Genomic DNA, 25,068 nt, shown 5'->3' on the forward strand with positions numbered 1-25,068 from the left:
CCTGATCTGTGCACATGTTCCAGGAGTGTCCCTTGTGTGCTGTGTGTGTTCTCCTGTTGTACTTGAATCTTGATTGCTTTTGACATGTCAGTGGGTAGGATTGACTCCCAGGCTGACTAAGTGTGAGGACTGGCTACACCCACAGTGTATGAGCTGCTGCGTGGGAGCTGACTTCTCAGAGGGGGCTTCACTCCCACTGGCTCTTGTGCCTATTCAGTCCCCCCTTTGAGTGTGCCACTTGTAGGGCTAACCAGGTAGTGTGCTCTGGTGTGGTCTGAAGCTGGCCTCTGGGTGTGTGTTTTCTGGTGTGTCTTGGGAGGGGCTCCCATGCAGGCCACTTTCATCCTTGCCTGTTACTGCCCTGTGGCTACTGGTAGGAGCACAAAGCTATATGTGGTTGGATCTGCTGCCTGTGCTGGATCTGGAGGCATGTGGGGGTGGCCATGTTGTGAACCAAGTCTGGCTGCCACCAGTGATGGGCCTGAGGCAGCTTAACAAAAGGTCCAGGGTTCCCTAAGCCTATTGTCACCTGCCAGATACCAGTGAGGCACCAATGTTGAAAGAGACTCCTTAGGTGAATGGGCCAGGCTGGCTGACCCCGCGTTGAGAGTGTCCTTGATGATGCAGCACTAGCTGGGCGGGTGAAGTTCAAGGGAGTCACAAGATGTGACTGATGGCTTTTACAAAATTAACGCACATTCCGTTCTTATGTCAGTGCCCGGCCTATGACCACTTTGCAGAGTGCTCCAGCCACCAGCCACTGCCTCAGGCTTGCAAATTCCTGAAAGCGACCCCAGAGTGGCTGTGGCACAATTTTGGAGTCACTGTCCACCACTGAAATCTCCCCAGGCTGTCATGTATTGTCTCCTGCTGTAAAAGGCCTCCGCAGGTTGAGAGGCGGGTCTGACCATCCAGGTGCCCAGAGTGCCCCTGGCAGTGTAGCTCTAGGTGGGTGGGTTCCAGAGAGCTAACGGGTGTGGCCAGTGGTTTCTACAAAGTCAATGCAGTCTTGGCTTCTACACCGGTGCTGGGCCCACAACCATTTTGCAAAAATGCCCCAAGAACACCACAGTTAGCCACTGACCATCTCAGGCCCACCACCACCCATCTCAGTCCCACAGGTTCCCAAGAGCTGTCCAAGAGATAGTGTAGCACATGTCTTGGTTTACCACCCACCAGCAAATGTTTCCCAGGCCACTGCAGGCCCTCTACCAGCTTCAAACAAGCTTCCTCAGCCTGTGGGTGGGCCAGCAGCCCAGCATTAAAGAGTTTCCCCGCACAATGTAGCACTAGCTGTGCCAGGGGTGGGGACCCAGAGTGTCACCAAGGCGGTGTGCATGTGCGGATTCCACCAGACCAATGTGGTCCCAGACTTGGCCCTTTGGAGGAGGGCTTAACACTAAAAAGATGGCACCCTCCTGTAGGCCACATGTGTTTCAGGTTCCACACTGGGACAGCAATGGCTCCTGTCCCTCCAGCTTCCAGGCTGAAGCCACACAACTCAGTCCTCACACATCCCTGGGCCTTCTGAGCTGCCACCCCTCCACCAGAGACTGGGGGGTGCCTGCAATCAAGCGAGTTCATCCAGAGGGCATCTGAGTTTCCGACCACCCTCTGCCCCACCAGAAAGGTCAGACAGAGTCCTCACTGATTTTCACTGCCAGATGCTATGGGAACTCCTCTTCCTGGCACAGGAACCCTGGGCTGGGGAGCTTGGTGTGGGACTATGACTCTTCCCTCTTCAGGGACCTCTGCCACCAAGTTGTCTCTCCCAGCATTCAACTACCATCTGTGGTTTTGGGGTCAGCCCGTTTTGCATCTCTGCTCCTCCTACAAGTCTCGACGAGACCTCTTCTTTATATCCTTAATTATAGGAGTTCTGTTCAGCTAGTCTTGAGATGATTTTTGAGGTTAATTGTTCTATAATTTATTTATAATTTTGGGGTGATGCTGGGATGCAGTAAGCATAGTGTTTACCTAATCTGCCATCTTGGAACTTTCTCCGTTTTAAAAAATTTATTAAGAAATTCTGTTGAACTAGGCCTCTTCCATCCTGTTTGGGCACCATTATTTTTTTTTAAACACAGGTTTTGCACTAAGTTCTATTAAATTTAATTTAATTTCTGCAATTTTTACTATCTCAGTGACCTGTGTGTCCAATTTGTTTCTTTCATATATGCCCAGAGCTTTCCATGGATCTCCCTCTGCCAATTAATCAAGAATGTGAAGTGAGCAGCCCTGTTCTGTGTCTTGAAAGAGTGGATGTGGAGGAGGAGAAACATGGTCATATTTTTGGAAGCTTCCAGGCTGATAACAGAGACAATCCACTTCTTCCTCACCTCTTTCTCAGGTCACAGATAGAAAAGGACAAACTAATTCTTCCATACCCCTTCCATCTCTTCTGGGGATAATCAGCCTCATTGTAATGGTTTCCAGAACCCACCACACCCACCTTGTAAGAGTGTATAAGAACATTCTTAGATGTGACAATGTGGCAGGACCACCTACTGACTAGAGGCTCTGAGAGTTGCTAAGTGTCTTCAGCTGTGCAATAGAGGCCTGGAATCCAAATATGTTCAGGGTTATTAAGGAGAGGGTTGGGAAACCCTGAGAATCAAAGGAGGAAGCTGACAGGTACCTCTCACAGTGTCTTGAACATAGTAGGCCCTCAATGCATTCTTTAAATGAAATGAATTATACACCCTTTGGTGCCTTAGAGGGTTAACCAGACCAAGTACTCAGAACTGCAGAGAGATAAATAATTGCCCGGGATGTGGAATACAGAGCAGGGTACTAAACTGGAACTAAGGAAGAGAGAAGGGGAACTGATAAGGAAACAACAGCAACAACAACAACAACAAAAACAAATCAACCCTAGAGACCAAAATGACTTTTAGGTCCTAGAAGGATGTGGGCTCTTTTTCCCTGAGTGTGATAAAAAAATCTGAGGATGTGGCTGGACTCCAAAATTGATTCTGAGCCAATGGATGACTGCCTTCTAGAACTCAGGGACTCACTTTTTCTCAAGTAGAAATGACAAAACAGCCCATTCTCTGCTCTTTCTTACTGTCCAAAGCCTGCAGTTTCCCAAAGGAAAGAAAGATTGCTTCCCCAATGTGTGGGTCAGGAACTGTGGCAAAGTCCTTCAGCTCTAGCCGGTCAAAAGTGGACACAGAAAACAGGTTCACAAGCCAGAAATTGCATACTGACAGTCCTCCAGTCTCTTCTGCTCCAAAATGATTGAATGGAATGGGAGATATACCCCGGAGGACTTAGAGAGAGAAGCTTTGTTTTCTGGCGTTATTCTGCACTAATTCTTTGCCTACTTGTTCCTCTTCCCCATGAGACTGTAAATTCTCCAGGGTGGGGCACCATGCTTTATTCATAAAAATTAATTAATTCACATATTTAGCACGTGTACTGAGCTCTGACTATGTTCCAGTCACAAAAAAAACTGTGCTTGTTTTCTAGTGGTAGGAGGAGGTTGTAGATTAGCAACAAACTGATAAGCAAACAAATGAAGACAGAAGACAATTTCAGTGTGTGATAAATACCACACTGGAAACATCCCAAGTGCATTGGTGAATAATCATTGGGAACATGGAGGCTGGAGGGTAGGGAAGGGCTATGTCTCATTGTCAGGGAAGGTCACTCTTGGAGAAGATGATATTTGCATTGAAATCCCAAGGATGTCTGTCATATAAACAGCACCAAGCAAAAGAGATAACTAGTGCAAAAATTCTTAGAATAAAAATTGGATTTTCCCCTTCAAAGAACAGACAGTTCTTTACGCCACTGGTCCTCAAGATTAGTGAGCAAAGGGGAGACAAAGCCACAGCCTGATTGTGGAAGCATGGAAGTCATGACAGGCAGTGAAAGCATTTGAGTTTAACTCTAAGTGCAGTAGGGAAGAACTAAATGCCAAAATTTGGGTTTAATACTATATTTTCCTAAAGAGTAGATTTCATAATTTTCATCAGATTTTCCAGGAGACCTATAACACCCCCTCCCTCAAAGATTAATAGTACCTGATTCAGAGAGAGAAGAGAAGGCTCAGGTCCTTCAGAAGGATGCAGTTTGGAGCCACATGCAATGTATTCTAGGACACAGAGAACTGCTCTGGAAAAAAGTACAATCATCCTTGAGGAGGGCAAGGGTGAAAACTTGAGACATTATCTGTGAAATCTTATGGAGTAGGCAGCTTTAAATGCTCACAAATGTGGAAGGAACATACCCAGAAAGGTGGAGGAGAAATGGGCTGCGATGGTAAAATTGGGGTTCTCATTCTAGAAACCAAGTCTGCAAACACTGGACAATGCATTAGAGATATTTGAGAATTACTAGGACTTTTCCCTCTCATTTATACAAATATGTCTAAAAGGTTTCCTAAATCTAAGTGTGATATAAAGATGTCTGAAACTCCCCTAAAGTTATGGCCCCCAATTTCCCCAAACCCATTTTTGAAGGTCCTCTATCTTCTGGAGATTTCCTCTCTTCATCAAGTAGTTACAGGAAAGATGAAAGCTGACATATGTTTTTGCTGAACTAATTTTTAAGTCCCCCCCCTTGCATGCCCTACACCACTCCTGCCCAAATCATCTTGAAGATGTGTAGAGATGATTTGGAAGGACTTGTACTTGTCGATTAACCTAAACAGTCACATTCATCTGCAAGGTGCATTATTGTTAATTAAAACTGCCATTCTACTTGTGTCCAGACAGAGGGCTGCTGTTGTCAGAATAATTAGATAGCATACTATGGTTTTCATACATATCCCTGGTAATTAAAGTTGACAATGAATTCGTTTAAAATCCCAATGAAATTCTCAAACAGAATTCCTCTGAGGGTGGCTTCTGGAAGAAGGTGATGATGGGGCTGTGGAGGAAAGGGAAATAGGGGTGGATAAAAGGATGTAAGGACCAGCTACTTGTTTCCTAAATCCTCTGAGAGAGGCCCAAGCTTGGAATAAATGAACTATGGGTGTCAATGTGATCTTCAATATTCCCTTAAGAAATAAGTCTCTCTTTAAAGAAGCAATGTAGACTGACCCACCCCAAGACCTTGTGTGCTCCCAAGAACATGCTCCCTGGCTCTCATCTTTCAGAGAGGATTTTTTCTTTAGCCAGGAGGCCTAATAACTCATAGATAACAGTTAAAGTCCCTCAGATTAAATTCTTATGGGTTCTAAGAAAACAGGATTTGTATCCTGAAGTGTTGCAGAAAAGATGCTCGATTCAGACCAAGGTTGGAATGGTTGGTGGCATGCAGTGGGTTAAATGGACTGGGGTAACAGGACTGTGAGGAAAGCCTTAAAAGAAATGACCAAAATCAGGGTTAAACTTTCTGAAGAACTACCCAACTATAGCCTAGCTAATGACAGGAAAAGGCAAGTCCCTGAAGGAACTGGGGCAGTTGGCAGCGGTGGAATGGAGAAGAAACAACTGTGGGAGGAGTCGCCAACCCACCCTGACCTCTTATCAGCTTCAGGCTTTTGCCTCTGCCTTTTCTTTATGAGAGATGTGACAGCTGCTGAATGACCTGGGCTTCTCTCTAACTGGACTGAACAAGGAGGGATTTTTACCTGGAGGCATGGGCTGGGGGTAGATAAGACAACCCCAGTGGTCTTAAATTAAGTCTCCCTTGCATTGGGTTGACACTGGAAGACTCAGCAAGTCACAACACACTCTGCCTCAACTAGGTCAGCCTCCTCTGAGAATCCAGTACCTTCTAAGTTGGGCAGTGTCTGGTAGGACTGAGAGAGTGGTCAGAGGTTGAAGGGGGAATGATGAGAGAAGGCTGAAAAAGGGATAAGAGAAAATGAAAACACTGGAACACGTTCATTAACTGTGGTTGGAGACCTTAGCATAATTTAAGCTTGCAAATTATCTTTTGTCTTCATTTTCTCTCCCTTTCTCTTTCAGAATGTCTCCTATGTCTCAATCAGTCCCCTAAATCCCACCTTTCAATTTAGGATGCACCAATCAGCAGCTAACTTGGTAGTTGCTAAGAGACAGGAGGTGGAGGCTTTGGAGGGTTTGTTGCTGCACCCACCCAGGAAAATTCCCCAAGCCTTTTGCATCACCTGCCTAGGATGCTCTAGCTCATCTCTGCTCCTCTCCTGCACGCTACTATTTATCACCAAGCCCAAAAAGTCAAGTAGAATTGGTGTGGGGCAGGAGTCAGGTATAGCTCATCTTTGAAAAATGGAAAGAACACATGTGGATTCAGATATAAGGCTTCCCCTCAAGTTTTCCAGCTTTTAATTGGATTGGAGGGAGGAGCTCATTTTCTCTCTCTCTCTCTCTCTCTCTCTCTCTCTCTCTCTCTCTCTCTCTCTCTCTCTCACTCTGTGTGTGTGTGTGTGTGAGATCTTGGGTAGAGGGTGAATTTGTTGGTGGCAGTAGAGGTTGTTCCCCTTATGAGGAGGAGTTTATTCACTGTCCTTCCAATCATCGCCTACATGTGGTTGTGTTGGGATTGAGAAAAAGCCTCCAGGATCAAGATGAGCAGTCAAAGAATCAGCGGGTATTTAAGGAAGAGACATCCAGGGCAGGGGGTTATAATGTGGAAGGTGGGAGGACAGATTTGTATGGGAAAGAAAGGCTTATTCCAACAGCTGGGGTTTAAAATGGAAACTGAGGGATTTTAAGCAGAAATGAATTAAGTCAGTTCCCTTCCCCTTGAAGTTTCTCATGCTTCTTGATTTTCAGTTCCCTGTATACAACCTACACAGAAAAGACTAGGCAGAGAGACTAGGGTAAAGAAACTCATGGGTAAGGAGTGTGTCGTAAATCCTGATTCCATATCCTGAGAACAAGGATGGAGAACAGAATGAAGTGGAGGGGGGCCTGTGAGAGGTCACAGCACACACACAGGTGTGTGCAGTTCAGACACTGACGGAGAGGCAAGCACACATGTCAAAATATGTTATTACATGCATGCATCTAATATGGATGTGGGTTCTAACAGATTGAGACAGACAGATGTACATGTGTGCACGTGTGTACACACACACACACTCACACGGGGATTACGATCATCCTGAGGAGTCGACCTCAGAGAGATGACTCGTAGGCAGTGGCTTCTATGATTGCCTTGATATGTGCCCTAGACTAAGTAAGCTCCCCCAGGATGCTTCTCTCCACCTTCCCCACCACCACCCTGAGCTCTAAACAAACCCAGCAGGTAATAGGGAGACAGAAGGCACAGAGGAAAGTAGGACAGGTCAAACAGGGAGGGGTGTCATGATCTGGGCTCATCTTCACTCCTCTCTGCTTTGCTCTCTCCAGTTTCTATTCTTTTCATTTGCTCTCTGTAGCAACTTCTTTTCTTTACCCACTAAGCCATCTCTTCCAGTTTTTCAAGTTTAGGTACTCCCCTTATACCCTTGTCCCCCTTCTCTTTGCCCTTGAAAGAGAGAAGTAACCCTATACCTCAAGAGTACACCTGTGTGCCCTAAGGATATTTGTACATAATTCCCTTTCTCTCAGGCCAGCTAGAGAAACAGCGGAAAGTCTGGCCTGAAATCTCTCTCTCTCTCTCTCTCTCTCTCTCTCTCTCTCTCTCTCTCTCTCTCTCTCTCTCTCTTTCTCCTTTGCTCCTCCTCACTCCGTCTCTTTTCCTTCCTCTACTCTATATACCCAGACAAAATAAGTAACCACCAGCTTCATAAAAGCAGTGTACACTTTAATTCAGGTTGACAGGTGGGAAGAGAGCTAGGATTTGCTTCGAACGGTGTCCAGATGAAAGGACTATCTTGCTGAGAGAGGCAAGGAGGGCAAGCAAGTGCGAGTGGCCTGGTGGCAGAACAGGGCTAGGAGCAGAGGTGTAGCCACACAGTGTAATATTGCCAGGGCTTCTGCCAGGTGCATCAGCAGGTCCAGAGCCTGCTGGGCTGGACATGATGACAATATCAAGAAGTTGGACCTCACTAAGGAGTCCAATACCCGAAGTACTCCATGAGGCCACCAGAAAATGAACCAGACACACAGGATATCTACCCAGGGACATGACCCCCTGCCCAATACCTTCTTTAGCCCCTTGGCTCCCAATAAACCCAGTGGCAACACGATAAAGATAGCAAAACAGGCAGCAGTGTGCATAAACTGTAAAATGCCCCATCTGAATGTCAGCATGCAGAGTCCATCGGAAATGTCACTGGCTAGGGTGATTGGCAGCCCCAATAGGACTGCCACTACCCAAAGTCCCAGGGTGAGCCATAGAGTGAGGCCTGAGACCTGGCCTGCACCAAGTTTGGGGCCCAGGCAGGCACGGCAGCCTATCAGCAAAGCTTGGGCAAAGGCCGAGCTATACCAGACCAAGTGGGTCACGTGACACAGGTGGGTGTTGTGGACACCACTTAGGCCTGGTGCCAGGATGGGCACAGCAATGCTGAAGAGGATACTGCCCACAGCCAACTGTGCCAGGATTGGCCTACCAGGACAGAGCTGCCAGTGAAAGAGAGGTCTGAGAAGAGCGAAGAGGACAGCCCCACTTGCTAGGATGCCCAGGACACTGGCGAGGCTATAGAAGGGCAGTGAGGACTCATCCAGCAGGTTACAGGAGCGGCAGGGGGCAGCTGCTTCAAGTCCAGTGTAGTCATAGTCAGCTCCTCCGTAGGAATTATTCCAGTCATCTGAAAAGTCATCTCCAATGGTAAGGTTACTGAAGTTCTCATCAGTACGGGAGGAGTCCACCTGGAGGACATCCCCAGAGGGGACAATCAGAGCATCTAGTTACCCCACTGAAGAGTCTCCCAGGAACTGAGGGGCAAGTGAAGGGGAAGAATAGAAGGGAAGCTGAGGTTGGAGAACAAGGGGGCTGGAGGGGTTGGATGCAGTGGGGATGGTGGGAAAGGACAGCACATGGAGACTGAGGAGCCTGTGAAGGAGCAGAGTCACAGAACAGTACTGGAAAGCAATGGGCAAGACTGGAGAGCAGGGGGAGTTTGGAGGGACGAGACCTGGGTGGAACTGACTAAAAGACAAACAAGGACAATAATGGGAAACCTAGGAGACTCGCGGAAGAAGGAGAGAGGGAAAACGAGGGAAGGGATAAGAAATGAGGTGGGAAGGAAAGTGATACAAAGACAGAGGGGCGCACAGAAGGGCAGTAATGGCAGAGGTGGGGGCTGTGGGTTCCCTCCCACACTCACCCGGTGCAGACAGTTCCCCATAACACTGCTGGGGTCGGGCAGGCAGCGAGAAGGGCTGGGACAGTTCTGTCACTGGCTGTGGTTCCAAGATAAATGTCAGGGAGTAATGAAGGCCATCAGTTCTGGGCAGGGCCATGGGGTGGCATGGGGAGTACACTCAGGAAGTCTTTACCCCACGCCCACTGCCTGCCTAAGCCTCAGGCCCATGTGGGACACTGGTCCAAGGCTTCCTGTTTTGAGGTTGGAGTCCACCGGTGTGGTCCTGCACTCGGGAAAGGAAAAAGGTGGGGACCAAAAAATGGGTATTTTCCAGAAGGTGGAAAGGGAGGCTGAGAAGCCAGAGGGATTTCCAGCAAAGATTCTTTAAGCACAAGGAAGGAAGAAGGGGTCAGGGGTGAAGTGTGAGACAGAGATAGGAGACATGCTGGGAAGTTCGAGGGAAAGGCATGGATGACTCACTGTTCCTTCACCCCCTTGAAGTTGATCCAAGGATAATTCAAAAGTCATGTGTTTATGGGATGGGGTATTAGTGGTGCTTTTGGCTGGATGCGTGAGATGGTGACAACCCAAGTGGGATATGTGTAAGGGTGGGGGGCTCTTTGTGTATCGGCCTGGGTACAAGAATGTGCTTATTTATCTCTGTGTGTGGCTGTGTATCATGTGCACATATCTGAGGCAAGTGTCTGGGTGTGGGTATTTCAGTGTGAGGGCTGGGGCGCAGCTGGTAAGAGGGCTGGGCGGTAGCATCATGAAGCAACCTTCAGGTAGTGACGGGGCATTTGCCTCATCAACTATGAGTGCAGTGAATGTATCTTCCATACCAAGCAGAACATGGTCTGACAAGTTAGAGCAGGCTCTGGGGGACAATGGGATCTTTTCAAATGGGCCTGTTGCTTCTGGGGTACTCTCTACTCTTACTTCTGTTGGGGACACAAAGGCTGGAACTGCTGCATTGACCTAACATCTCAATACTGTATAAAGTTTCTTATATGGGGACAGCTGCGATTTCTTTGCAGCTGGCAGACAGAAAGGGTGTCTACCCTGCAGGCAGAACCCCCTAAGCTGACAGGGTTGCTCTCTGGTAAACCTTTCCCCCGAGCTGCTGTCCCATGATCTCTGCTGTTTCATCACCCCTTCCCCCACATTTTATTTTCTGTTAGAGAGACTTAGTCTGGACATTGGAAGGGGTGAGTCTTGTAGTGTCCAAGTCAGAATGGTGAATTAGAGGGCTGCTTCATTTGTGCAAGAAAACATGTGGTGCTTTAACTCCAGTCCTGCCAAGAATCTCCTTTCTATTCACATAGGGGTGCCTGGAGGTAAAGTAGGGAAGCCAAGTTGCAAAAGAATGGGGACTTTATAGGGACTGTCCCCTTTTCTCCCAGGACAGTAGCTCTAGCCTCAGGTTCAACATGAGGGGGGCTAGGAAATGAGTTTGGGGGGTCTGTTGACGCTGTCCTGGAATGATTTTGATGGCATCTTCACCTGCATTTCCTCCTTCTCCAGCCTGGGAGCAATCAGTTGCCTCACCCCAAACTCTGGAAAACAAGGGCCCAGCCAAAGGAAGCAGGCACATCTCTCCCTTGGAGAGTTATATTGTTTCCATACAGAGATGCCCTTGGGAGGGTAGCCTGGTGAGGCACACATGACCCCTGGATGTACCAGGTGTAGGGGGCACCAGCAGAGCCATCCTTACACATGCATCCCCACAGGAGCACGAACAGCAAGAAGGAGGCAGCCAAGCAACACGGTGATCCAGATATATTGAGGGTGCCCCTCTGAGATTAGCACAAGAGAGTTAGAAAGATTATAAAGATACACGATCCCCTTCCTGCTCCCTTCCCCACCCTTAGCCCACAGACAGACACACACAGCACAAGGACCCTCTTCCCCCACCGCCCCCCGGCCCCCGGTACAAATATGGCTTCTGTGTAATATGGATAGAGTGGTTTAGCTCAAAGAGGAAAAGTCATTTTCCCAAAAGCAGGTGCTGGGAGACAGGAGCCCAAAAGGCCTGAGGCCCTAGGCTGTCTTTCTGCTGTAAGAGGAGGGGCCCTGGCTTAGATGGGCAGGGTTGCCTGTGATGCCCAGGGCCCTAACCAGCGGCTGGGAGATCCACAGCAGTATGACCTGAACTGAGGGGTTTGGGTCAGACCTGTTGGATGCAGCTCCCTCTATTTTGCACACCCCTGGGTTGTTAGAACAGGGAAGACATGCTGGAGGAGGGACAGCAGTGCCAAGGAGCATCTTGGATCTGAGACAGGGTAACTGGCTGGACAGGGTGGGTGAGCAATCTCATCTCCATGGCAACTAGCTTGGGCCACAAAGGAAAACAGAAAATCAAAAGCAGGGGTAGAGATGGGAAGGAGATATGTTTCACTCCTAGCCCTCAATTCACTGGGTACAGACTATGGGAAAATAAAATGGCAGTGGTCTTTCCAGGATCAGGACCAGGGAGAGGCCTGAGGGATGCATAGCAAAGGCTGTGGCACTGACTCCATAGCTCTTAGAAGGGAGATTGAGGCAGGGTTTGATGCTCTGTGTTTTAGGGTGAAGTGAGATGGGCAACTGAGCACAATGCATCCTAGGACTGTTTTCCTGATGACAGATGGACACTGGAGGTAGCATGGACGTTCAAGGATGGAGCAACCTCCCAGAGGAGGTTCAAAGCTGGCTACAAATCCTCCACTCCCAAAGCCCTCCATTACACGTCCCACAGCCCGCCCACTTGCCCAGGACCTGCATCATTGCCTCTCATACAGATATACACACACATACACATCCTCACACTCACAGAGTTCACATTATTCCCTTCCTTTGGGCAGGAAACAGCTCAGTGCAGTGAAACTCCTTTTAGTATTTTCATGGTTATGTCTGTCTGGCTGCTGGGATAGGGAGGAAAGACTAAGGGAAGGTTTAGGAACTGAAAGGGGCAAAGCAGCACAGTGTGGGAAGAGCGGTTGCTGAGCAACAGTCCAGGGCTTCAGTGAGAGTGAGGGGACCCTGGGGAGGGAAGCAGGGGAAGCAGACAGTTAGGCCCAGAGCAGCACCACTGCCACAGCTGCCGGAACAAGGAGGGACAGCCTTGCCTTGCTATCCTCAAGGGTGGTTCCTGTGGAAAGGGCCTGGCTTCATTCATCCTGGGGATCAAGGGGGAGATGGGGCCATCTCTGCCAACTTCCTCTCCAAATCTACTTCTGGCAGGGACCCACGTCCTCCCCATGTGGAAGCTATGGGTCTCTGTGTGGTTGCATCCCATCTGCAGGTCACATCTTCTCAGGGACTCCCCCATTTACACCTTTCCCATCGTGGTGGAATGGGTGTCAGAGAGGCACCTTCATCTCTGTCCATAGCTCCAGGTGTGTGACTTCAGCAGAGGAAAGGCCACCTCTAGCTCCTGCTCACAACCTCCCCATTCCCAGAGAAGTCCAGGAAGCGGCTCTGCTGTAGAGGATGGGGGCCTGGTAAGAGCAGCTCTGCTCCTTTCCTGTCCTCACCCCGCCACCCTCGTTCTCCTCCTAAAGCTCCAAGTGTTTTGCTTTCCTCACCCCAGGGCGCCTGCCCCTCCAGCCTGGAGACAGATTTGATTTGGGATTGTTACAAAAATAATAATAACCCAAATGCAGAGAAGCCACAGAAAGGGCTGAGGCAACCCTCCCTCCTCCCCCCCCTCCTCCCTCCCCATTCCAAACCGAGTACAAAACTGCACCCAAAGCAGACATTCTGTACAGGGGGTGGGGAGCCTAGGGAGCAAGCGGGAGGGGCAGCCCTGGGGTCACTCTGTACAAGTCCGGGTTGGTGATGGCCCCAGCAGTCCCCATGGGGCCCCTGAGGGGCGCAGGAGGTGGGTGGTCACCCTAGATGAAATATTCCTTCTTGTCGTCCCCGCCCGACTGCCCGCCTTCCGCGTTGATGATGGCTGTGTCAGCATCTGGGGCATCGTCAGAACCTTTAGCCTCATGTGTCAGGTAGGTTCCTGGGGAGAGATAGGGACTCCTCTTTTCAAGTGCAGTTTCCAGACTTTGAAGCCCCCCTTGCCCACCTACCCATCCACACCTTGCTCCTCTCATTTTTCTCCTATTTAGAGCTTTCTTCTAGGGAAGAAGAAAGCCGCATACCTGACCTAACTTGCATTTTGCTGCCAATATCCATCACCTGACCACACCCTCATGAATCAATGAATCCTGCCTTTAATGAGAATTTCATTAATAACACAGGCAAAAAAATAATGGTGTGTGTGTATGTGCGTGTATATGGGTGCATGTGTGTATACGAGGTCAATTAAGTTCATAAACTCATCCTAGAAAAAGTGCTATGTACCTCAATGCTGAATATCACTACAGTCACCTTTGAAGTACACCCCTTGGGAAGCTATGCACTGATGCCAGTGCCTAGTCCAACCTTTAAAGCAATTTTGGAACTCTTTTTCTGGAATGGCCATCAGTTATTGTCATATTACCCTTGATGTCCTGAATGTCATCAACATGTCTTCCTTTCAATATTTCCTTTATCTTCAGGTAAAGAAAGAAGTCATTGAGGGCCAGATCAGGTGAGTAGGGAGGGTGTTCTAATACAGTTATGTGTTTACTGGCTAAAAACTCCCTCACAGACAGTACTGTGTAAGCTGGTGCATTGTCGTGATGCAAGAGCCATGAATTGTTGGCGAAAAGTTCAGGTCGTTTTCGTCTAACTTTTTCACGCAGCCCTTTCAGCACTTCCAAATAGTAAACGTGGTTAACTGTTTCTCCAGTTGGTAAAAATTCATAATGAATATTCCCTCAGATATAAAAAAAAAGTTAGCAACATCATTGCCACAAGTTTGTGAACTTCATTGTCAGACCGCGTATGTGCATATGTATATGAATACATGTGTATGAATGTGTGTGTCTGTATATGTGTAGTGTATGTGTGTATGCATGTCTGTATGTGTGCCTGTATGTGCATGTGTGCATGTGTATGTATGCATGTAAGGTAGTGTTAGGGAAACTGCTATGTCAGCTCCATGTACATGACAGTTGAGAGCTGGCTAGTACTTGATCAGTTGGTGTAATCCAGCTACTGGCTAGAAGTTATAAAAGAAGGGGACATCTGAGAGGAAGGTGTGTGAGGAGAGGGTAGAGAGACATGGTGTGCATATAGGAGAGGGGAGAAAAGAAAACAAATGTCGTGGGGACAAGGGGTGGAGAGGTCAAAGACCAAGGAAAATGAGGCTAAACAAAAGGAAGAAAGTATAGGAAGAAATGGGAAGAAGATGCAGAGTTTCACAGTTCTCTGCTTACAGCAGAACACCCTGGCAGCAGAGCAGCATGGGAGCAGCAGCTGACTATGTGGGAAGGTTTGATTTTACTGGATGATGACAAAGTAATGAGGTTTTCCATTATCACAGGGTTGGCTGCATTCTTTTTCAAACACTCCAAGGGGCTGACTGAGTCTCCAAAGGCCCTTCCTGCAGACAGCTCCTACCTGCCTGTCCCTAACCTAACTCCCTACCCACGCCCAAGTTCTCCTGCCGATTTTCTCGCGAATCTGACCTTTGTGCCGGATCAAGTAGTGGCCAAGGAAAATGAGCAGGATGAGCAGCAGGAAGACGACAAAAGCCACGATCCCGCCAATAATGGCATGGTAGGTGCTGGAGGATGAGGGCACCGGACTGGGGTCTGGAGGGAGGGGGAGTGCACACAGTCAGACCTGGGAAAAACCTTAATCTGATAGCATTTCTGACCTGGTCACAGATAATCTCACACAGCAGAGAACATGGACTAACATCAGGAGAATGGAGTGGTATCATTCAGCAAAGGGAATACGCCTTATTTTGTACACAAGTTTCTTACACAGTGTGTAGAAGAACATAGTTATATTTAAATAAAATTGATGCATTCATGAATAAATATATAAATCTGTTCCCATTTAACCCTTTAAGTTGAGTTCATGGCATTGAAGTTTGTTCTTGGCCAAGTCAAAGATCATTGCTTTAACATTTAAATCATCTCTCGGTCTCTCTCTCTCTCTCTCTCTCTCTCTCTCTCTCTTTCTCTCTCTATCTGTCTCTTTCTTTCCTCTTTCTCTCTCTCTCTGTCTGTCTCTGTTTATGTCTCTATCTTTCTTTCTTCCGATTTCTGGGTTATCAGAGTATTCCTTCCCTATCCCCCATAACCACTTACTCTCCTGTCTGCTTGCTATTCTGAGCTGGCTTCTCTAGTGGGGATACTCAACCTATTCTCAACCTATCCACCCACTGCCCTGAGATTACATAGAGAAGGAGCAGAGAAAAACTGATGGATCCAAAAAGTAGGCACTTTGACAATACTTTACAAAAGATGATAGACTGCGACCCCCTTAATAAAGAACAGTGTTCCTTCTTGGCAGGGGAGTTTAGAGTTCCAGCAAAACCCCAGTCCTCTAGCAAGTCTCATTAGGAAGATCTGCAATCCATTTTCACTTCCCACCATCCAAAGGTTTATGGGAAGGACAAAGTCTTCCTTCATAGAAGTCCCACTGTGCTTCCTCCAATGATGGCCAACATCTCTGCTATAGGATAGAGAATCTGTCCTCCCAAAGAAGCCTCTACTGAGGATTAATTCCCACAGCACAGATAGGTCAGGCATGCCAAGGATGGCACCAGCCACAGCAGAGTCCCAAATGCCTGAGAAGGCAGTCCACAGGCTCAGGATACAGTACTGAGATGTCCAAAATTATACTTGCCATAGATATGACTCTCCTACCCATGGGAGAGCTATTGTTTTTCCATAGACTTGGCTTGAGTCTTGATACTTCACTGACTCCTTAAATGTTTTGTCTTTCCTACCTTATGTCTCCTCAGACTTGACTGGTCCAGCTTTTTAATTCCTTGCCTGTCTGTACCTTATTTGAAAGAAAACATTTATGCTCTGTCTTTTAATGTTCTACTTAGGAGGGAGGGAGAGGATTGGCCTGGGGGCTCCATGATAATCATATCATGGTGGGGGTGTGATGGTAATAAGTTGGAGGAAGCAGAGTGAGGTTACCCACTGTCTTTCTCCCAGGGAGTATGTGAGACACAGTCCATATTAAAAATAAATCCTGGATAATTATTCCAGAGACTAGGGAGATGGAAATTCCCTAGAAAAACATAGGTTTCCATGGCCAAAATGACCTCTGGAGTCATCCATGACAGGCCCCCTTTCTATAGGTAGAAATCTATTTAATTTCATTCCAGGCAGGTGGGGATCAACACCGTGTTTCCCCGAAAATAAGACCGGGTCTTATATTAATGTTTGCTCCAAAAGACGCATTAGGGCTTATGTTCAGGGGATGTCATCCTGAAAAATCATGCTAGGGCTTATTTTCCGGTTAGGTCTTATTTTTGGGGAAACAGTACTGCTTAGGATATTCCTGAAAGATGCAGTAACTTATTCTACCACCAGGTGTCAGCACTGGAAGCAGTTAGGTCAAACAGGACTGGCTTTCCTGTACAGGGCAAAGCAGATCAGCAAGAGGCCAATCATAAAGGAACAAGAACTTTCTCTCACTACCAATCATCATCAGAGTCGGTCTGGAGAGATCTGGGGATACCGGACCTCAATGCATTGTCCTTGCTCCTGGCATTCTGCAGTAGCTTTGTTTGTTGTGCCGAGGCAGTCACATCTGAGGTCTGCTCTGGAGTTGGAATCACCCCATCCAGACACAATGGTCTCTTATCCCTGAGAGGCCTGGATGTTCTCCCTTTACTGCTTTAATGGGCATTGCACTCTGATGTTCAGGGAGACTCTGATGTTCCCCACCCCCACAATGCATTTCCTCTATTCTGAGGAAAGGCTTATAAGACTGTTTGGCAGGACTCCATTGCCATTGGGATCTTCAAAAATTTCCATAAAGGCACCTCTGTGCTAGCCTGTCTCTTCTCCTGAAACTGGGTTTGGTAGTTGTATCTTTGTGAAGAACTTCAGAGAAGAAGCATCACCTAGCCCCTCTAGAAGATATGGCATCTGAGAAAAGCTTCTAACTAGTTCTCAGCATATTACAAATTTATCTCCATTTCTGGCTGGACCCAGGTCTGCAGGACAGGAGATGATAGCAGCAGGATGCATCTCATACTATTCACAGGAGAAGCAACTCTGAGAACAGCCTATTGCAAAGGGCAATGCATCTACACCCACACTTGAGAGGCTCTGGGGCCTCTAAACACAGAATTATTATGCTTGCTGCCAGGTGAGTGCAGGGATCGGAGGATGGTGTTACTGCTAAACAAAGTCTGATGGGAGCCTTCCATTCTACTGGTCTTTCCTTATTGCACACTTCAGAGTGGATCTGAAGCCTGAGTGTTCAGGCCCTAGGTAGGGGGCTGTTGTCCCTTTAGCCCAGTTTCAAGCACCATCTGGGGGTGCTCTCAGGAGATAGAAAGACAAGAGTGCAAGATGGACAGAGAAAAGGGATGCTGGAGGTGGGCTCACCATTCACATTGAGAGTGTAGTAAGCCTTGTAGCTGCCCATGTTGCTGGTGGCTGTGCAGCCATAGGTGCCACTGTCACTTTTGTTGAGGAATGGGAAGATCAGGGCGCTCTCCTGGGTTATCTTCAGGGGTGGCACACTACCCTCCTTCTCCCATAGGTACTGCTGGGGGCTGTTGAGGCAAAGAAATCCCAGGTGTTCAGGAGAAAGTAGCTCAGGTAGCTAAAGAGAGATTAAACACACACACACACATACACACACACACACACGCAAAAAACAAAACTGGGAGCAGGGAAGTCAAGGACTGTTTGATGCAAGTGTAAAAGTTATAGGAGCCAGGGGCACTGAGCCACTCTGAGGCACGGGATAGGGGTAACCTTTTGGGGTTGAATTTTGGGAAACAGGAGATGTACTAACTTGTATCTTACTGTAACTTGGTTCCTTATGGGAACCTCAGAGAACCAGGGAGGGACCCCTCCCCACTTCTGCTCTTTGCAGGAAAAATAAAGGCTGGATGTTGTTAGACAGTGTCAGGGAAAATGAGAGGCTCAGACAATACAGAGGAGATTGAAAGACTTTCAACGAAAATCACAATTTGAGAGTATGGAGCTGTATTAGAGGCCAGGAAATGGATCTTCTTACATGGGATTGCCACGACCCTCACAGTGTAGCAACAGCTTCTGGCCCTCACGGGGATGTGGAGGGTCTGGCCTAATCTTTGCCGTCGGTGTGTCTGTGGAGAAGGAAATGATGTCAGTGCAAAACTCCCACCTCCACAAAATCACCTAGTTATACATTACAGCTTCTACACCTAAATGCCTCAGCTGCCCAAGACGCCATAAACAAAGACCTTTCTCCCCTTACTTCTGTAAGCAAAGACCGCTATTATCATTGAATGTGTGAAGGACTCGTAGAGGTAGGGTTTCGGAAGGTCTGTCTTCGGTGAGGATCCAAGAGATGTCTTAACAGAGAGCTGAGAAGGGGTGTCACTGGTTCATCTGTGCCTAGCACACTGCCTAGCACATAAATGGGACTTAACATATATTGATGACAGAACAAATACACTTGAACTTGATAATTTACTGAGCTCTCAACCTCTGAATCCTCTGCTCTGCAAGGGAGCTTAAACTGGAAAAAACACCTGAACAAAAAACATTTTTAGTGATCAGTTCAAAAATGAAGTGAGAGCTTTGAAATAGCAAGAGATGAGGGTCATATTTTGGCTGCAAAAAGGCACTAACACAATATAGATGGGCTCTGTGAAGGAACAATGGCATCTGCCACTGACCCCAAAAGGCTGTTGAGGAGGCTAGCTCCAGATGGCCGTATAGAACAATACAACCAGATGCTGGTTTAGAACAACAGATAAAGAGGCTGAGCTTCTCCTAAGGATATAGAGCCAACCTCAATAACCAGTTAATGAAGGTGTTTCAGTCAAATCAAACAGGACAAAGAGAATCAGGCCAGGTAAGAGAATGGGTGTTCCTGGGCCCTACAGCCATAGAAACCTCTAGCACAGTACCTAGAGTATAGCAATTGTTGACTGAATGCTGATCACAGTTAGGCCAAAAAGCTCCCTGGAGAGTGACTGCCCGATGGTCTGGTACCTAACATAGAAATCTTTGCGAATCAGACTGGGGAGGGCTTTCATTAGCCCTGGCCGGAGACCAGTCTTAGGGGAAGAAGCCCAAGCAAGACCAGGGGCCTTGCCCTCAGAACTAATAATCAGAGAAACACCTTATAGCTATATAGAACTCTGAAGTTTACAAAGTGCTTTCATAGATATTGTTTCATTTATTCTCAGGAAAACTTAGTGAAGTAAAAAGGAGCCACTAAGATTACATACTTTGGTGAAAGTAACACAGCTAGTAAGTAACTGCAGCTAGAATCCAGGTTGTTTGCTTCCAGATTGAGAGTCTGCTAAGCACAGAGTGATGACACCCCAAACCTACCCCATGTTCGAGTTTCAGCCATGGGTTTAGCAACTGATTTAAACAGCATTGAATTTGGGCCTGGACCTTCCACAAGGAGATTAAGGGTGTTAATTATTTTAGAAACACCCAGCCTTGAGATAAATTAGGGCAAATAATGCTTCACTTCACGGCTCTGTCTGTTGCCCTCGCACTTCATTGTGTTTTCTTTTCCCCTTGGTTACTCCACTAAGAAAAATTATTTTTGAAAATATCCAAATTTCCTCAGGTGGGGAGGGAAATTCCTTGTCCTTACTCAAGACAGATTCCATAGAGGGATAAGAATCCTTGGAAAGGTTAGGAGTGGCCATTTTGGGTCAGAATCCCAAGAGAAATCATAAAGCTACGGCAGATAGGGGAGTACAGTAGGGAAAAGATCTGGAAAGACTGATGCCAGAGAGATTGTGTTTCCTACCACCTGTATTTTCTTTAAACTATAGTATGCTAGACTAAAAGAATAAGACTTAGTGATCCCCATGTTCATCTTCTCATTTAGCAAATAAAACACCAAGCTCAGTGGGGTAATTTTCTTAGCATCACACGCTAGTAAGTGGTGGAAGGTAGACTAGAACATGCATCTTCTAATGCTTGGTTTGTTTTAGTTACCACTGCAACTTACAAGCCAGCTGCATAGCACTGACCTCCCTGGGGATTGGTAAACTTGCCCCTTGGAGCTACAAGCTACATGTTCTTGTACATAAAGTTTTATTGGAACACTGCCATATTCGTTTGTTTACATATCATCTATGGCTACTTTCCTGCAAGAACAGCAGAGGTAAGTAGGTGAGACAGAGACCATATGACCCCCAAAGCTTAAAGTGTTTGCTATTGGGCTCTTTACAGAAAACATTTGCTGACCCTTGGCTCATCCTGTCAGCTCTTGTCTCATTTTGTTTTTACCTGTCCGCTCATGTGTGCCTGTTGCTTCATGTATAGTTACCTGCACTTTCCTTTTCCCCACTCCCCATCTCATACCTGATTCGTCTTCACCCACAAGCCCATAACATACATAAAACTTCGATGCGTTGAGAGGCGGATCTGTCAGCTCCTTTTAGAGATTCATGGTTCACAGAGCATAGGATGTCTGCCCCATCATCTTCCCGGGTAACCTGGAACATCACTGAGCTGCTCACGGTGAAGGTTTTACCATTGGGATCTTCCTGTATTTGGGTTGGTTCTCCTAGAGTGCAGAAACAGACCCACATACATGCACACACACGTAGATACAGAGTGAGCACTAACATACAGATATTGTGTGGGTCCCACTGTAGACATACAGATGGTGAGTCTCAACTTAGACAAACTTAGAAAGTTGTGAAATGGGTATGTACACACAAGGAAAATGTAGGCACCTGCACACATGCACACACACACACACACACACACACACACACACACACACACACAGTATACACAGAATATCTGTCATTCCCACTTTTCCCTTCTATATCATGCCTTATGTGCACATACACAGACATATGGACATGTTCCCCTCCCTCTCTCCTCTCCTCCCCTCAGCACCACCTCCTCCTGTAACCCCAAGGCAGAAGAAACTTACCGGGAAGCTCTTGCTCACCCTTCCTCCAGGTGAGCTGAGCTGCAGGTTTGCTCCCAGAAGACTGACAGTTTAGGATGATTGTCTCCTTTTCCCGTAATGATGACTTGTAGCCAGTGATTATGGGCTTCTGTGGGATTCCTACCATGCATAGGGGATGGCCAGGATATGAAGGAGAGGCCATGAGGTCACACTCAGCTCTCCCTGCTGAGATGGCCTCTGTGGGGGTCAAGATATTTGGGTGCTATTATGATTTATGATGAGTAGAAGACTAGATATCTTTCTCTTTGATCTCCTCCCTGAGGACCAGGAAGGAAGACCTCGGGGGTGGGGGGGGAAGGTATGCTATTAGGGAGATAAACCATATCTGAGAAATGATACGTGACTGACACCCCACAGCACAACTGGGTGGCCACAGAAATAGTGTGAAGCTCAGGGAAGCAAAGAAGGAAATTGCAATATAGGATGAAATATAGGATGCTTACGTGGAAGCGTGTAGGCAACTAGGGTACTCAACTTGAACATTATAATCATACATTACATGCACTTCTTTTGTTTCCCTCACACAATCATAGGAGGTAGTTGGAACAGACATCATCATCTTTCTGTTACAGGTTAAGGAACTCAAGCTCATAGAGAGTAAGAAATTTGTCTTAGAGTAAGTGGTAAGTAGAGGAGAAAGGATTAGAACTCAGTGCTCTTTGCATGTCATTCCGTAGCAAAGGAAATACAGGCTGAACTTTTCCAAAAGACTTGGAGACTTGCCTGGCTCTAGGCTCCTTCAAGGGCCCACCTAGGGAGATTTGTTTACATGGAGCATGCTGTGGTGACACTGGGGTTTGGGAGCCTCACCAAGCACAGTGACGAGGGACTTGGCAGTTCTCACAGGCATAGTGAAGATGGAGCAGGTGTACTCGCCCTCGTCTGCCAGGGCCACATTGCTGATGCTAATGCTGAGCTCATGGGGTGTGGATTTAACCAGCTGAATCCGATTATCTCGAAGGGCTGGGGGGAAATCGGGAGAATTGGAAGCAAAGCTTTTACTGGCGTCTTTCATATTTATCTTCAATCCCAGGTCAGCTTCTTTAGGATGATATGGGACAAGGGGGGAAAACTGCTCCTGAATTTGAGCAGTCTTTGGGTCATTCAGTCACTTTCCTGGGCTTCTGGGCACTGTAGCCAGAGATATACTCAGAAAAGATGGTTGGTCCTCAAGGGCTTTCTCATGAGACACAACACTGACATCAGCTGTCTCTTACTGCTCCTTTGGGGTAAAGTCACCCCAGGACCCTATAAGACCTAGGTCAGAAACCCATGGCCTAGGTCAGAGCTATGATACTGAAGTTTCTCTGAAACTAGCTGAGGAGCCCAGGGCTTTTGCTTCCTCAAATAGCATACCTTCATGCTTCTTAGCCTCTGGACTACAGGGCCATTTCTCCTCAGTGCTGCAGTCCCCTTCCCCAGCCCATGGTTGCCCACAGAGAGAGATAACTCATGAGACTCTACCTCTCTTCTCCCCAAAGTAGAGAGTCTGCTGGGCAGGATTAGACCACTGCAGGGATGAGTCCTCATGGTCTTTCACTTGGCACTTGAGGACCACGGTGCCACCAGCCACCACTGTCTCATCAGATGTCCAGGGCTGACTGTCTGCAGAAGTAGAATACAGTTAGTTGCCTGAGTAAGCCCTAGCCCCTCCACCCATTTCTGGGCCAAGGTCCACCTCATCTAATTCAGACCATCCAAGGTCGAGGTCTCTGTGTTTTTTAAGACATCACAGAGGAAGAAATAGGGTGAAGGAATAGAGGTGGTGGGGACCTTATTTCTTCTTGCTTTGAATACACAGAAAAACTGTCACTTGTTGAATGTTTGCTGAATGAACTGACAGGGCCACAAACACTTAGAGGAATAAAGACACTCCAAATCTACACGTATCACTCCACATGTGTCTTTTCTGATAGAGTTCTACCATTCACCTTTGAAAACACACATACGCATCTGTCATTCTATGTTTTGCCTTTCTGCCACCATCTGCATATAAAAGCAAGAACAGAAGAAGCAGCTGTGACTAATAATCCCAAAACTAAAAGTGAGGGAAAGGCCAGGCCAGCCCTTGGATTGCACATTTATTTACATAAGAGGTAACTGATAAAACTTCAAAACAAACAAGAAAGATTTTTTAAAAAACTGAAACATTTTGACATGGAAGTTTCAATTCCTCCAATGGTAACTTCCCTTCTTTCATCAGCTGCCTTAACATATTGCTTTCAGTATTAGTGCTACGCGCTTCCCAACATAAACCCAAATCACCATCTTGGTGTTATTTTAAAGAGCAGAGGATTAAAGTTTTCCTTTCAATGTGATGGAAATAAGTTTTCTAATCCCTCTCTCCTTAGTCAAGTTAAACTAAAACAGGACTAATAAGGTATATGGATGAGCCATTTGAATCCCAAACTGCCTTCTAGTCAGGCATAGCTGTGAGCTCCTTGGACTGTGTGACACTTGTTTCCTCTATTTTTCCAAAAGCAGCTACTGATTCCCAATATTGAGTCCCTCATCTTCAGGACTGACTTTCTGTAACCCAATAGCACTGACTTTCACAGAACTAAAAATAACACCTTGCATCTATGATTCTGAAATATCCAGAATATTTCTTCTATGGCACTAAATTACTTAACTAGTATTATTCTTCTCTGAATAGGAAAGAAGAAACACACTTCTTAATTCCATAATTGAATAATTTAGATGATCCACATGTTCCCTATGGCACCGACCTTACTCCTGCCCTGTCTGCTTATTTTTTCTTTCTTGATCACCACAGTTCCATTTCCAAGAAACATACAATGAGTACTCCTGGCAGAGAAAGTGCCCTGAGGAGTGAAGGTGGCATGTGCTGGAATTGATACCAAGCACCAGTGCTTCAGGGTGGCTGTCTCCAAATAGAAGCACAAAGCCTGGCTACTCATTTTAGTGTTTAGAATCATAAAAATTAGAACTGAAGGGACCTTAGGGATCATGGAATCCTATTCCCTCATTTTACAGATGTAGACAATGAGGCAATGGAGGTGAAGTGATTGCCTAAGATCATTCTATTTATCGGTGATGCTAGTTAGGGCTAGAACTTTATTCTTCTGACTCTAAAAGCAGTGCTTTTTCATTGGAATGCCCTCAAATAATCACCTAACTTGAGAATTAAAACTATGATTTTGAGATTAGTGAGCCACAGACTGAACTGGCTGAGTAAATTTGGGAGTGATATATTCTTTAAATATCTCAGTGAAAGGTTAGGGAAGCCTCTCATTTACTACTAGCTAGAATACCAGTTTTTGACTAGTAATTCCATTGTCCCCAGTCCTTTATGAAGATTTCTACCTTGACTATGTTTTCCAGAAATTCTTTATTCTAAGTAAAACACTCCTCCTGGAATATTTTTATTTTGGGGGGAAAAGGTGTAGCGGATACAGAGGTCTCTGTGCTGGAGTAAGGGAGGCGTGGGTGCTCGAGACGGTGGTGGCATAGAACTAAGCACTAAAGCCAGATGGGGAGGAAGAGAAGTTGTGTGGCAACGAGGGGAGTGAGGACACAGGGTGAAGGCCACGTGACTAGGACGGGATGTGAGGATGGCGAGGGCACTGAGGGCACTGAGATGCGGGGGCCTGGATTCTCACCTTGACTGGCCAGCATGTCAGGGCTGCTCCAGACTGTGGAGCTGATGGCCTCGTCGAGTGAAGCCAGAGTTCCCAGCTCCAAATCCTGCTCCTGCCAGTAGCCTGGGGAGAGAATCTCCATCAAGGAAGAGCCCCACACATACACTGCTGCAGTTTCGGATCTATACTTTCATTTTTGGGGGTGGGGTAAGAGGTTGGCCCTATGAACAGTATGTTCACCAGGATATTCAAGAGAAGATGGATTTCTCACAAAGGAAAGAGATTAACTAGAGTCCTGAAAAAGGAAGTGAACTCTTCCTC

The 25,068-nt window shown here is 46.9% G+C and overlaps 2 protein-coding genes across 5 annotated transcripts in view; both read right to left on the reverse strand.

Annotated features, from left to right (window-relative positions):
- Positions 1-7,665: 7,665 nt before the first annotated feature.
- ACKR1 (atypical chemokine receptor 1 (Duffy blood group)) lies at positions 7,666-10,568 on the reverse strand. The gene is made up of 2 exons (XM_019716859.3): positions 9,155-10,568; positions 7,666-8,696 (listed from the first exon to the last, which is right to left on the reverse strand). Exons 1-2 carry the CDS (start codon positions 9,173-9,175, stop codon positions 7,752-7,754), a joined length of 966 nt encoding a protein of 321 aa, XP_019572418.3. The 5' UTR covers positions 9,176-10,568; the 3' UTR covers positions 7,666-7,751.
- Positions 10,569-10,714: 146 nt separating this feature from the next.
- Positions 10,715-25,068, reverse strand: part of CADM3 (cell adhesion molecule 3) — a 32,556-nt gene continuing 18,202 nt past the window's right edge. For 2 of the 4 annotated variants that reach the window (XM_019716855.3, XM_019716856.3), the window contains exons 2-10: positions 24,769-24,870; positions 22,610-22,750; positions 21,956-22,108; positions 21,107-21,244; positions 20,558-20,728; positions 18,221-18,311; positions 17,581-17,750; positions 14,683-14,808; positions 10,715-13,127 (exon numbers count right to left, since the gene is read on the reverse strand). In XM_019716855.3, the coding sequence (XP_019572414.1) occupies positions 13,009-13,127; positions 14,683-14,808; positions 17,581-17,750; positions 18,221-18,311; positions 20,558-20,728; positions 21,107-21,244; positions 21,956-22,108; positions 22,610-22,750; positions 24,769-24,870 (1,211 nt within the window). In that variant the 3' untranslated portion in view covers positions 10,715-13,008. The remainder of the gene's footprint in view (positions 13,128-14,682; positions 14,809-17,580; positions 17,751-18,220; positions 18,312-20,557; positions 20,729-21,106; positions 21,245-21,955; positions 22,109-22,609; positions 22,751-24,768; positions 24,871-25,068) is intronic. The other 2 variants (XM_019716858.3, XM_019716857.3) reach the window with 2 other exon arrangements.

Source organism: Rhinolophus sinicus, chromosome 11, assembly GCF_057876585.1.
Source record: "Rhinolophus sinicus isolate RSI-liver-muscle chromosome 11, RSI-T2T, whole genome shotgun sequence".
Taxonomy (NCBI): domain Eukaryota; kingdom Metazoa; phylum Chordata; class Mammalia; order Chiroptera; family Rhinolophidae; genus Rhinolophus; species Rhinolophus sinicus.

Coding starts and splice junctions, on each gene's coding strand:
- ACKR1 (XM_019716859.3), bottom strand. CDS start 9,175: ATGGGGAACTGTCTGCACCGG. Junction 8,697..9,154: donor TGGGGAACTGTCTGCACCGG/GTGAGTGTGGGA, acceptor GATGTCCTCCAG/GTGGACTCCTCCCGTACTGA.